Source organism: Vombatus ursinus, unplaced genomic scaffold, assembly GCF_900497805.2.
Source record: "Vombatus ursinus unplaced genomic scaffold, bare-nosed wombat genome assembly UNPS02014926.1, whole genome shotgun sequence".
Classification (NCBI taxonomy): domain Eukaryota; kingdom Metazoa; phylum Chordata; class Mammalia; order Diprotodontia; family Vombatidae; genus Vombatus; species Vombatus ursinus.
In genome coordinates this window covers 124635-136660 of record NW_020954704.1, presented here as the reverse complement: position 1 = coordinate 136660, position 12026 = coordinate 124635, and the positions used below count along the sequence as shown (strand labels likewise).

Here is a 12026-nt window from a genome sequence, read left to right as displayed (position 1 = left end):
GTGAGTTTAGGGTGTGTGTGTCTGTCATGATCAGACCTATATTTGAGAAAAATCACTTCAGCAGCTGAATGGAGAATGGATTGTAGTAAGGACAGATTTGATACAGTTAAACCCAGCATCAGGCTCCTGCCTGAAAGGTTAAGGTTTTATCAACTGAGGGGATTGAGAAAGACCCTCTCACAGAAGGTGGAATTTGAACTGAATTTTGAAGAAAGCCTGGACAGTTAAGAGGTGGAAGTGAAGAGGCAGAACACTCCAGAGACGGGAGACAGCCAGCGGAAAGTCATAGAGTTGGAGTGACACGTTTGAGGATCACAGTACACTGAGGGGAGTATAAGAATAGACAGACAGGAAGAGGCCAGGCTATGAAGACTTTCCAATGACAATCAGAGGACTTTATATTTGATCCTGTTAACAGTAATAAGGAGCCCCTAGAGTAAACTGAGCTGGAGGCGACATGGGCAGACCTACTCCATAGGAAAATGTGTGTAGAGGTGTGTAGAGGCCAGATTGGAGTGGGAAGAGACTTGAGTGGAGGAGATCAGGCATCTTATTAACCTGACTCATATTTGAAATTGATAAGGAGGATGCAACAAATCAAGAGTTTGGTGTTTAGGGGCAGCCAGGTGACACAGTGGATAGAACACCAGCCCTGGAGTCAGGAGGACCTGAGTTCAAATCTGGCCTCAGACACATAACACTCACTAGCTGTGTGACTCTGGGCATGTCACTTAACCCTAATTGCCTTGCCAAAAAAAAAAAAAAAAAAAAAAAAAAAAAAAAAAGAGTTTGGTGTTTAAATCCATTAAACCCAACACAGAAACAAACATACAGGGAGAGATGAGAAGGGAGTTTTACAGAAAGGAAATATTCACAAGCAAAACAAACTTAATCATTCAAATGAAACTGCTACCAGAGATCTCTTAAATCACCAAATCTTTTCTCAGACCTCATCCTTCCTCACCTCTCTACTGCCTTTGACAATGCTGATTATCCTTTCCATGATTTTCTTTTCTCTCTAGTTCTCGTGACACTGCTCTCACTATTCTCCAATGACCTGTCTGATTTCTCCTTCTTACAATCTTAAATCTTTCTTTGCTGGATTTCCATCCACAGCACAGTGAGTATCCCCCAGGGTTCTGTACTGGGATACCTTCTCTTCTCCTTCTAAGTTAGAGGTGTCAATCACACATCCTATGGGCTGCAGGTAGCCTGTAACACTTCTGAGGGTGGCCCAAACCAGATTAAAATGTAATTGGGAAATATTTTTTAAAATAAATAAAAATGCAGCTGGCAAGGATCCTGATGTACAGATCAGCAGCCCCTGTTGCTATCTGATTTAACATCACTTGATCATCTAGCCTCCAAGGATTCAATGATCATCTCTCTGCAGATGAGTCTCAGACTATTAGTTCAGCCCTCACCTCTCTTCTGACCTCTAGTGTCCCACCTCCATTTGCCTACTGGATAGAATCTTGAACTGGATGTCCCATAAGTATCTCAAATTCAACATGTCAAAAATTGAACTCATTCCTTCTCTCTTCCAAATCTTCCCCTCTTCCTGACTTTCTTATTAGTGTCAAAGAGACCACCAGATTTCCTGTCACTAGGCTTCTAAACTGGGCAGCATCCTTGATGCCTCACTCTCTCACACCCTCTTATCCAATCAGTTGTCAAGACCTGTTGATTCTACTTTCATAACATCTCTCGCATATGCCTCCTTTTCTCCAATGACAATGCCATCACCCTGGTGCAGATTTTCATTATCTCACATCTGGACCTCTGCAATAACCTTCTGATTGGTCTTCCTGCCGCTTCAAGTCTCTTCTCACTCTAGTTCATCTTCCAGGCAGTTGTCAAAGTAATCTTCATAAAGCGCAAGTCTGACCATGTTAACCCTCTACTTTGTAAACTCGAGCGGCTCCCTATTACATCTAAAATGAAATTAAAATCCTTTATTTGGCTTTTAAAACACTTCATAACCTGGCCATTACCTACCTTTCCAGTCCACCTTATTTCCCCCTCCATGTATTCTGCAACCCAATGATACTGGCTTTCTTACTTTCCTTGAACACCTCACTCTATCTCCTGACACCAGGAATTTTCACTGGCTGTCCTCCATGTCTCCAATTCTCTCTTCTCAACTCTATGTCCTAGCTTCTCTGACTTTCTTTAGGGATTGGCTAAAATCCCATCTTCTGCAAGAAGCCTTTCCTAATCTCCCTTAATAATGCTAGGGCCTTCCCTCTAAGGTTATTACTTTTTTATCTTTGTCTACATCTTGTTTTACATAGTTGTATGTACATTTTCTCCCCCATTTGGCTTCTTGAGAGCAGGTATTGGGTTTTTTTGTTTGCTTTGCCTTTCTTTGTATCCTCAGCTCTTAGAACATTGTCTTTTATACTTGATAAATGCTTGTTGATTTGACTTATTGACTTGACAAATGATTTGACTTAGTGACTTGACTTTATACCAAGAATGAAGGGCTGGTTCAATATTAGGAAAAATATGAAAACAACAAAGACTACATTAATAAAAAACAATAAAATTTCATGACTACATCAGTAGATGGGAAAAAAGGCTTCTGAAAAAATATAGTATCTCTTCATGATAAAAAGCATATGGAAAAATGGACTATGGTAAAGAGTATTACACCAAGAGCCAGCATTAACTGTTAATTATTAGAGGCCTTTCCAATAAGATCAGGAGTGAAGCAAGAATGTCTATTGTAGCCACTGTTATTTGATACAATTCAAGAAATGCTAGCTATAGTAGTAAGAAAAAGAAGGCATGGAGAAACATTATGGCTTTTTTCAAACAACGCGATAGTTTACGGTGAGAACTCTTGAGAGTCAAATATAAAATTAATCAAAACAATAAATAACAATAGTAAGAAGAGATATTTGGGGAGGGGAAAGAATCACAAGATGGGATTTACCAGGCAAGGCAAACCATTATCAATCATGATCGTCATCACCCCTGAAAACCCCCATGAAGATAGCCCAGGACCCTGAAACCAAGAGCCTTGGGAATAGCAGTGCTCCCTAGGCTACTAGTTCTGCTTACCTGGCCCTGCAACCATCAATGAGAGGAGAAATCACTATGGAGAAGAGGTCCAGTTTCTTACCACTACTACCACCAGAAACTTCTAACCAATTGCCATTGATATGCAAGCAAGCCCAGGAGCCCTGGGAGTGACAGCACTCCTCCAACACACAGAAAACTGATCTTCCTTCCATCCCAGCTTTTCCAGCCACCTTCCTGGTGATAGGCAACCACCTAGAGATATGGCTTGGCAACCTTTTGCTGAAGCAATAGCTACTAAGCCAAGAAAATAAGGTTTTTACCAAAGTCCCTGGCACTATCAAATGATTCAACATCAGAAGTTGATAGGATTTTAACAGTAAAAATATCATTACCATCTTCTTTGTCACTGTACCTTAAAGCACATGGGTCCTTTTCATCTGACTTGTAGCTGAAACCACTTATACATATCTGTCTATTTATCTGTCTCTCTATATCTTCTCCATTAGAATGTGAGACTCCTTGAGAGTAGGGTACCGATTTATTTTTTTAATTATATCCCTAGTGTTTAGAACGATGCTTTGTACATAGTAAGGGCTTAATAAACACTTTTTCATTCATTTAGTCATATTAATTGTTCATAGTTGGGCTGTCCCAACATAACAAAACTATTAAAAACAGTTTAAGAAGAGTTGTTCTTCAAGAGAGTAATTTATACAATAACAGTTTTGGTAATTTTCACTTGTTTGAAGTAGGAACAACATTGTAAAGAAAAACAATTTTATAAAACTTAGGAACTCTGATCAAAGCAATGACCAACTATGACTGATGATAAAGTATAATATTACCCTGATGGGGTAAAGGGCCCAAGGTTTACAATGAGACATACATTTTTTCGAAATCACATATGTGTGAATTTGTTTTGTCTGACTATGCTTATTTATTACAAGGACTGTGTTTTTCTTTTCTTACTGTGGGAGAGAATTTGAGGAGTAGTAGGTAATTAGGAAGTATGGTCAAAAAGAGAAAAGAAACAAAAGAAGGTCATTGAAGTATTTTTTTTTTAATGTACAGAAGAAAACAGAAGTTCACTTCTCAATGCCTCAGTCCACTGTCTAATACTACGTAACAGGTAACACTGGTAAAGGAAGTTTACTATACCAATGAAATGGTAAGTCTGGCATTGATGGATAGAAAGTCTAAAAATAATTAAAAGCTTTTTGGAACCAGAAAAAAGATACACTTCAGATAAAAGATTATTTCTAATCTTGGGACTAAATAGTAAGGAGAGAAAGTTTGCTTTAAATAGCTTAAATATAGAACCGTCTCCAAATGCTACTGAATCACTTTGTAAAGTGTCAGGCAGTGTTATCACATGTGGTTGTACTTCAAAGTAAACCCCTTCACTTGTATTTAAGTTCTTGAATAACAATAAAAAAGGTACGTGTGTGTGTGTGTATTTATGTGCGCATGGGCGCGCGTGACGTTAGAAGTCCTTTTGTAATTTATTTAGTAACTAAACCACAGCAACTGTGTGGCTGCCCTTAAACGTGGGCATAAAAAGAGTTTTGAAAACCATTTTGTAATGCTAACATTTAGCAATTATCTTTCTGGTTCAATAACAGACAGTTCCATCTTCTCTAAACCACCAGCACTTGATAAAACTGTTGTAACATACTTGCCTCTCCCCCTGTTGTCCCAGAACTGTAATTTCAAGACTCTGACAAGGGAAGAGTGATCAGAACTTTACATGGTCCCAATACTAATCAGGATCTGCCACATATTGAGGCCACGCTTACCTGCTTCTGGATCTGGAGGAATTCTCCACATATACAGGTTGAAGTCATCAGAGCCTGAAAGGATGTACTGTTGGAACAAAACAAAATGGCATAATCTTTAAAAAAAAAAAAAAGTCATTAGATAAATGCACATGTACCAAGTATAAAGCAAAAGAGGAATTCTTTAAAATTACTAACTTACAAAATAGTGGGAGGAAAAGGTAGGGGAGAACAGCGATGTGAAGTCCCTGCCTGATACTTCATTGAGCCCTTTACTATGCCCCTGTTATGCATGGCCGGTACCAGTAAGACTAAGCTCTAAGATCAGAAACGTAAGCAAGGTATGCGAGGACCAGAACTGATTATGTTCAAGTTTTGTTTGTTTCATCTGTCTGCAAATAAAATGCAAAGGAATGTAAAGCAGCTGAAATCCAGAATAGGAAGACTAGTTTAAAAGAGGATCTTATTGGAAGATACCAGAGAGTGTTATGGGACAGATACTGTCAGGATATATGCTCAGAGAATTTCACTTCTGGGTAATGAACATTAGCAGACCACTACTATTACAAAAAATACAACTGTGATACATTATATTTACTGTCAAAAATTTAGGAAGCAATATAAACCAATGCATTATAATGTTTTATCATAATCAAGTCACCATTTGCCTTTACTTTATTCACCTTTACCCACCCACCCTTCATAAGAAGTATGCATTCTAGACTTAAGGAAGAGATCCAAGGGAATGTAAGTTCCTTGAGGACAGGGTCTACAGTCTTTTTGTTTTTGTCTCTCTATTCCCAGTGCCTAGCACAGTTCCTGGAACATAGTATCCAAATGAACTGAGCCTTATATTGGACTTACCAAAGTGAATGGAATTGAGAAATATAATAGATATTATGGTATTTTCATATAAGGTTTATTTAACTTCAAGTGTACACATTTCATGTTCAAATGCATCAAACATCACCATTTGGTATTGTGATCAGTACCTAGCACAGTTTTCTGCAGAATGCATGTTTGCTAAATTGAAATGAATACCTTGTCAGTGTGGAAGATGCTGTGGTTGCTAACCTGGCAATATAAAGATATAAACAAGCACTACTCAAAAGAACAGATACAGAGTAAACTATGACAACTTTAAGAATTTACCTTTGACCTGCCACAGGTCATTGTAAAAGGCTGTTTCAGAGATAGTGTGTGGCCCACGCCACGAATACTCCATTAAGAACCTTCTACTCTCAAAGTGCTTTCCAAGACAACAAACAAGCAATTCAGGATAAGGTATGTATTTTACTTTTTTTAATTGTTATTTTTTTTTAGTTTTCAACATTCACTTTTATATTTTGAGTTCCAAATTTTTTTTTCTTCCTTCTTCTCCTCTCCCAAGATGGCATGCAATCAATACAATATAGGCTATACATGTACAATCATATTAAACATATTTCCACATTAATCATGTTGTTAAAGAAGAATCAGAACAGAAAGGAAAAACCACGAGAAAGAAAAAAAAAAAAGAGAGAAAACAGCATGCTTTGATCTGCATTCAGACTCCATAGTTCTTTCTCTGGATATAGATAGCATATACCATCTTGAGTCTTTTGGAATTGTCTTAGATCATTAGATCATGAGATAAAAGTCTATCAGGGTTGGTCATCACACAGTGTTGTTGTTACTGTGTACAACGTTCTCCTTGTTCTGTTCACTTCACTCAGTATCACATTATGTAAGTGATAAGGTATATATTTTAAAAATAGGAAGCTTTTCTTTAAGTTGAAATTAGCAGTATTTTCCACCTCAATCCATTTAGCCCCATTTATTTCCCTAGGAAATTTCAAAATCCAAAATTTTCTAAGGATATCTCAGTTGAAAAATATCACTATGTAATATTTATTGCAATTTTTAAAATTGCTTACTTCTCAGATGACCCCTAAAGAAACAGGGAAAGATACATTTTTAAAGATGAAAATAACTGCCACTCAAAGATACTTAGTAATTTGGTCTAAAGTGGAATTTTACCTCCCTTTGCTTTATGAAAAAAGCAATATAATAAGCTGGTTTCCCCTTCCCCAAATTGCAACTTTTGAAAAACTGAAATAACTCAAGAATTGTTATAAGTATTCATTTCAAATTTTCATAATATCATAGATTAAGAACTTGAAGGGACATTGGAAGTCATCTGGTTCAATTCCCTCATTTTCAATAATTTAATTAAATTTGTCTCATTTAACTTTCTCTAATTTTTCAAAGTAAAATGATGTCCCTTTAACATAGATAAATGTAGAATTGGTTTGAGGAGAAAACCTGCTGGAGCAGCTAAAACAAAGACAAAAGTAATAAAAGCAGTAGTGGAAATAAAGAATCATGAAGTAAAAAACCCAAATCCAGACACTCCAAATTGAGATTTATGAATACTGTTATTTATGGAGAGGGAAAACTACTGAATTTGCTTTGTATGGAGACTGCCACAACAGATAGCATTAATCCTAACACACTGAAAGATCTGAAAGATCTCAATAGTGTATTATCTGGAATAAGTTGGTAAGAAAAAAATTTTTTTTTCCAGAGAAAATAAGATGCTTTTAATAAGCAAAAACAAACTTCAAAAAGTAATGACTGCAACACCAAAAGAATTGCTTTTAAGACTTGCAAAATAAAAAAAAAAAAGCATTATTAAGTAAGATAAATGTTGGTGCCACCTGCAGCTACATACCATTGATAGAGTTGAAATAAGCTTTCAGATCACATTAGAAATGATATAGAGGAAAGGAGCATGGGCCATATGCCTGAAGACCTTCGTAATCAATTAAATGAAAAACTATGATCTTCCTATTTTGCATTGCAAGTGCATGAAGTAACAAGTGTAAAGACGCTTATTTGGTTGCACCTACAACATGTTGTTGAAACTGATGTTAGGAAAGGTGTCTTACACTTTGCCATGTCACATTGGAAAATTCTCAATATAATGGACAGATTTTATGGGAAATTCTCAATATAATGGATAGATTTTATTCTTAAATGAAAATGAGATATGTGAAAGAGCTATAATGTACTCTGAATTGATGGGGCTGAAGACACAGATCTGTCAAGATGAAAAGGTCAGTCCACAAGCACCAATGACAAGTGAGGGTCTGTGGGCAATGTGGCTATATTTCATGCTTCACAGATTCAGATCAGAAACTAGAATGGTAAGCCACATAAAGATCCAAAATAACGAAGTTTCTATCATTAAAAAGTTAGGACTTCTAATAGTGAATGTACAAAATGATAGCTTGATCTATTTCTAATTTGAATTAGGAGTGAAACCTGTGTTTGATAATTAATCACAAGCATTATGACAACTATGTCCATAGTAATTACAGGCAGCACCAACATTTGTCTTATTTATAGCAGCAATTCTTATTTTAAAAATCTGAGCATTTCTAAATACAAAAAGCTAAGGAACCTATCTGCCAGGGACAAGAAGATAAATTTGGTTTAGTTAGTAGGTTTGTCTTGTAAGCAGCTATTAAAAGTTATTTGAACGTGGAACTCATAAGTTTTGGCGAAGAAGTCTGATTTATAAAACAGTTCAATGCATATTTTACTACTGTTTGTAACACTTTATTATTGTGAAACAAGGTTTTATGCTGTAGCTGTTATAAAACGGCAAGGATTTCAAAATTTTATTTGAATATAAAAAATTCCAAGTCACTAAAAATTAGAAATACACCTGAAAGCAACCTTGAAGATTCTACCTCATACTCATCAGATTGTCAAAAATGATGAAAAAGGAAAATGACAAATGTTGTTGGAGAGGTTGCAGTCGGGGAAATCACATTAATGTACTGTTGGTAGAGCTGTAAACTGGTCCATTCATTTTTGAAAGCAATTTGGAACTATGACCCCAAAGTAAGTAAACTGCATTTCCTTTGATCGAATGATACCAGAACTAGAAAGAGGAAAAAGATCAATATGTATAAAAATATTAATATTAGTTCTTTTTGTAATGACAAAGGACTAGAAACTAAGGGGGTGTCCAATAATTTGAGAATGGCTTAACAAATTACAGTAAATTAATGTAATATCATATCATAAGAAATGACAAACGATATCATCATTTCAGAGAAACCTGGGAAGCCTTGTATGAACTGACAAGGACTGAGGTAAGCAGAATCAGGAGATTAATTTATGCAATAATAATAACAATACTATAAAGACAAATAGTTCTTGATAAACTTTACAATGCAAGGACCAACCATTACAAAGAAATAATGATGAGTTATGCTACCAACTTTCAGCTAGAAAGGTCATAGATTCAAGATGCAGAATGAGACATGAATTTGTTTCGCTTGGCTATACTTATCTGCTACAGGGGGTTTGTTTGTTTTTTTATTGACGGTGTTGGAGAAAAAAATAATGCTAACTGAATTTTGTTAACTGAAAAATAAAGTAAAATTAAAGATTTTAAAAAGTCAAGAGAGTTGTGGAAATATGGGAACACCAATACAACGATCATGGAGCAAGGACTTAACTCCAGCAATTCTGGAAAGTAATTTGGAACTAGGCTAAGAAAGTGACTACAATATCTATACCCCTCTGACCTAGAGATTCCACAGCTAGGCTCCTATAGAAGTCAAGGGCAAAAACAAAACCTTGATATATACCAAAATATTTTTATTGCAGCACTTTTTGTAGTAATGCAGAATTGGAAACAAAGTAGATGTCCATCAACTGGGGAGCAGATAAGCAAGTTGTTAATATGCAAATGTAATGAAACATTACTATGATGTAAAAAAATGGTGAAAATTATGAATAAAGAGAAACAAGGTAAGATGTGAGCTGCTATAAAGCGAATTAAGGAGAACCAGGAAAACAAAATAAACAATGACTACAATAACATAAAACAATCAAAACCAGATGCTGTGAAATTATAGGTGAAGTTTTCTTGACTTCAAAGAAGAGCTATGAGAATAACTCTTTGTGAAAGTGGGGTACTACTGGTGTAGAACACTATCAGACTTCATTGATTTGCTGATCAATTGTGCTCAACTATTTTTTTTCTTCTATTATAAAGGAAGGTTTTCTGAGAGGAAGAGGCAGCAGAGTTACATTGGGAAAGGCAAGTGATATCTGAAAACAAAAGATAACAATAAAATGTTTTTTAAATTAAAAAGGAGGTCACCACTATATATGGTGTGAATCCACTAAACTCAGTTTCTTCATTTTTTTAAAATAATTTTTCCCAATTGCAAGTAAAAACAAATTTTTATATTATTTTTTCCTTAAATTTTGAGTTCCAAATTCTCTCTCCTCCCCACTCCCTGAGATGGTAAACAATTTGATATAGGTTATACGTGTGCAATCACGCAAAATATATTTTCATATTAGTCATGTTGTAAAAGAAAACACAGACCAAAAAAACCATGAAAAAAATGAAATGAAAGTAGTATGTTTTCATCTGCATGTAGACTCCATCAGCTATTTCTCTGGAAGTGAATGGTATTTTTCATAATGAGCCCTTTTGAACTGTCTTGGATCATTGTACTGCTGATAACAGCTAAGTCATCCACAGGTGATAATCATATAATATTGCTGTTACTGTGTAAAATGTTATCCTTGTTCTGATCACTTCATTTCGTATCAGTGCGTGTAAGTCTTTCCAGGTTTTTTTTGGCAATCCTTCTGTTGGTCATTTCTTTTTTCTTTTCTGTCTTTTTTTTTAAAAAATTATTTATTTTTAGTTTTCAACATTTACTTCCACAAGATTTTGAGTTCTAAATGTTTTCCTCATCTCTCCCCTCCCCCCACTACAAGATGGCGTGCATTCTGAATATTCCTTCCCCCAATCTGCCCTCCCCTCTATCACCTCCTTGCCTTCTCTTATTCCCTTCCCCTTCCATTTTCCTGTAGAGTAAGATAGATTACTATACCCCACACTGCTTGTGTATCTTACTTCCCAGTTACATGTAAAAACGATTTTTAACATCTGTTAAATCGGTTAAACAGAGTTCCAAGTTCTCTCCCTTACTCCCTCCCCACCCACTTTCACTTAGAATTCAAGCAAATTGACATAGGTTGTACATGTTCAGTCATGCAAAACACTTCAATAATAGTCATGTTGTGAAAGACCAACTATAATCCCTCCATCCTATCCCACCCCACATTTATTCTATTCTCTCCTTTGACCCTGTCCCTCCTCAAAAGTATCAGATTCTGATTACTCCCTCCCTTCTATCACTCCTCCCCCTTCTCCCCTTCCCCCCCTACTTTCCTTTAGGGTAAGATAAATTTCCATACCCAAATGAGTGTATATGTTATTCCCTCCTTAAGCCAAATCTGATGAGAGTAAGGTTCATTCATTCCCTCTCATCTCCCCCTTTTTTCCCTCCACTATAAAAGTTTTTTCTTGCCTCTTTATTTACCCCATTCTACTCTTTTTCTTTCTCCCACTACATTCCTCTATCACCCCTTAATTTTATTTTTTAGATATCCCTTCATATTCAACTCATCACGTGCCCTCTGTCTATACATATTCCCTCTAACTACCCTAATAATGAGAAAGGTCTCATGAATCACAAATATCATCTTTCCATGTAGGAATGTAAAGGGATAAACTTTAATAAGTCCCTTATGATTTCTCTTTCCTGTTTACCTTTTCATGCTTCTCGAGTCTTGTATTTGAAAGTCAATTTTTCTATTTAGCTCTTGGTTTTGTTTTTATTTTTCTCAAGAATGCACGTCATTGAATATTAATTTTTCTCCCTCACAGATTACACTCAGTTTTGCATGGTAGTTGATTCTTGATTTTAATCCTAGCTCCTTTGACCTGTGGAATATTATATTCCAAGTTGTCTGATCCCTTAATGTAGAAGCTGCTAAATCTAGTGTTATCCTGATTGTGTTTCCACAATACTTGAATTGTTAGTTTCTGGCTGCTTATAATATTTTCTCCTTGACCTGGGAGCTCTGGAATTTGGCTAATATTCCTGGAAGTTTTCCTTTTGGAATCTCTTTCATGAGGTAATTGGGGGATTCTTTCAATTTTTATTTTACCCTCTAGTTCTAGAATATTGGGGCAGTTTTCCTTGATAATTTCTTGAAAGATGATGTCTAGGCTCTTTTTTTTTTTTTATCACGGTTTTCAGGTAGTCCAATAATTTTAAAATTCTCTTTCCTGGATCTATTTTCCAGATCAGTTGTTTTTCCAGTAAGATATTTCACATTATCTTCTATTTTTTCACA

The 12026-nt window shown here is 35.8% G+C and overlaps 1 protein-coding gene across 2 annotated transcripts in view; it reads right to left on the bottom strand.

Annotated features, from left to right (window-relative positions):
* Positions 1–12026, bottom strand: part of DCAF5 (DDB1 and CUL4 associated factor 5) — a 129481-nt gene that overhangs the window by 17910 nt on the left and 99545 nt on the right. For both annotated transcript variants that reach the window (XM_027843726.1, XM_027843727.1), the window contains exon 7: positions 4824–4890. In XM_027843726.1, coding sequence (XP_027699527.1) covers positions 4824–4890 — 67 coding nt within the window. The remainder of the gene's footprint in view (positions 1–4823; positions 4891–12026) is intronic.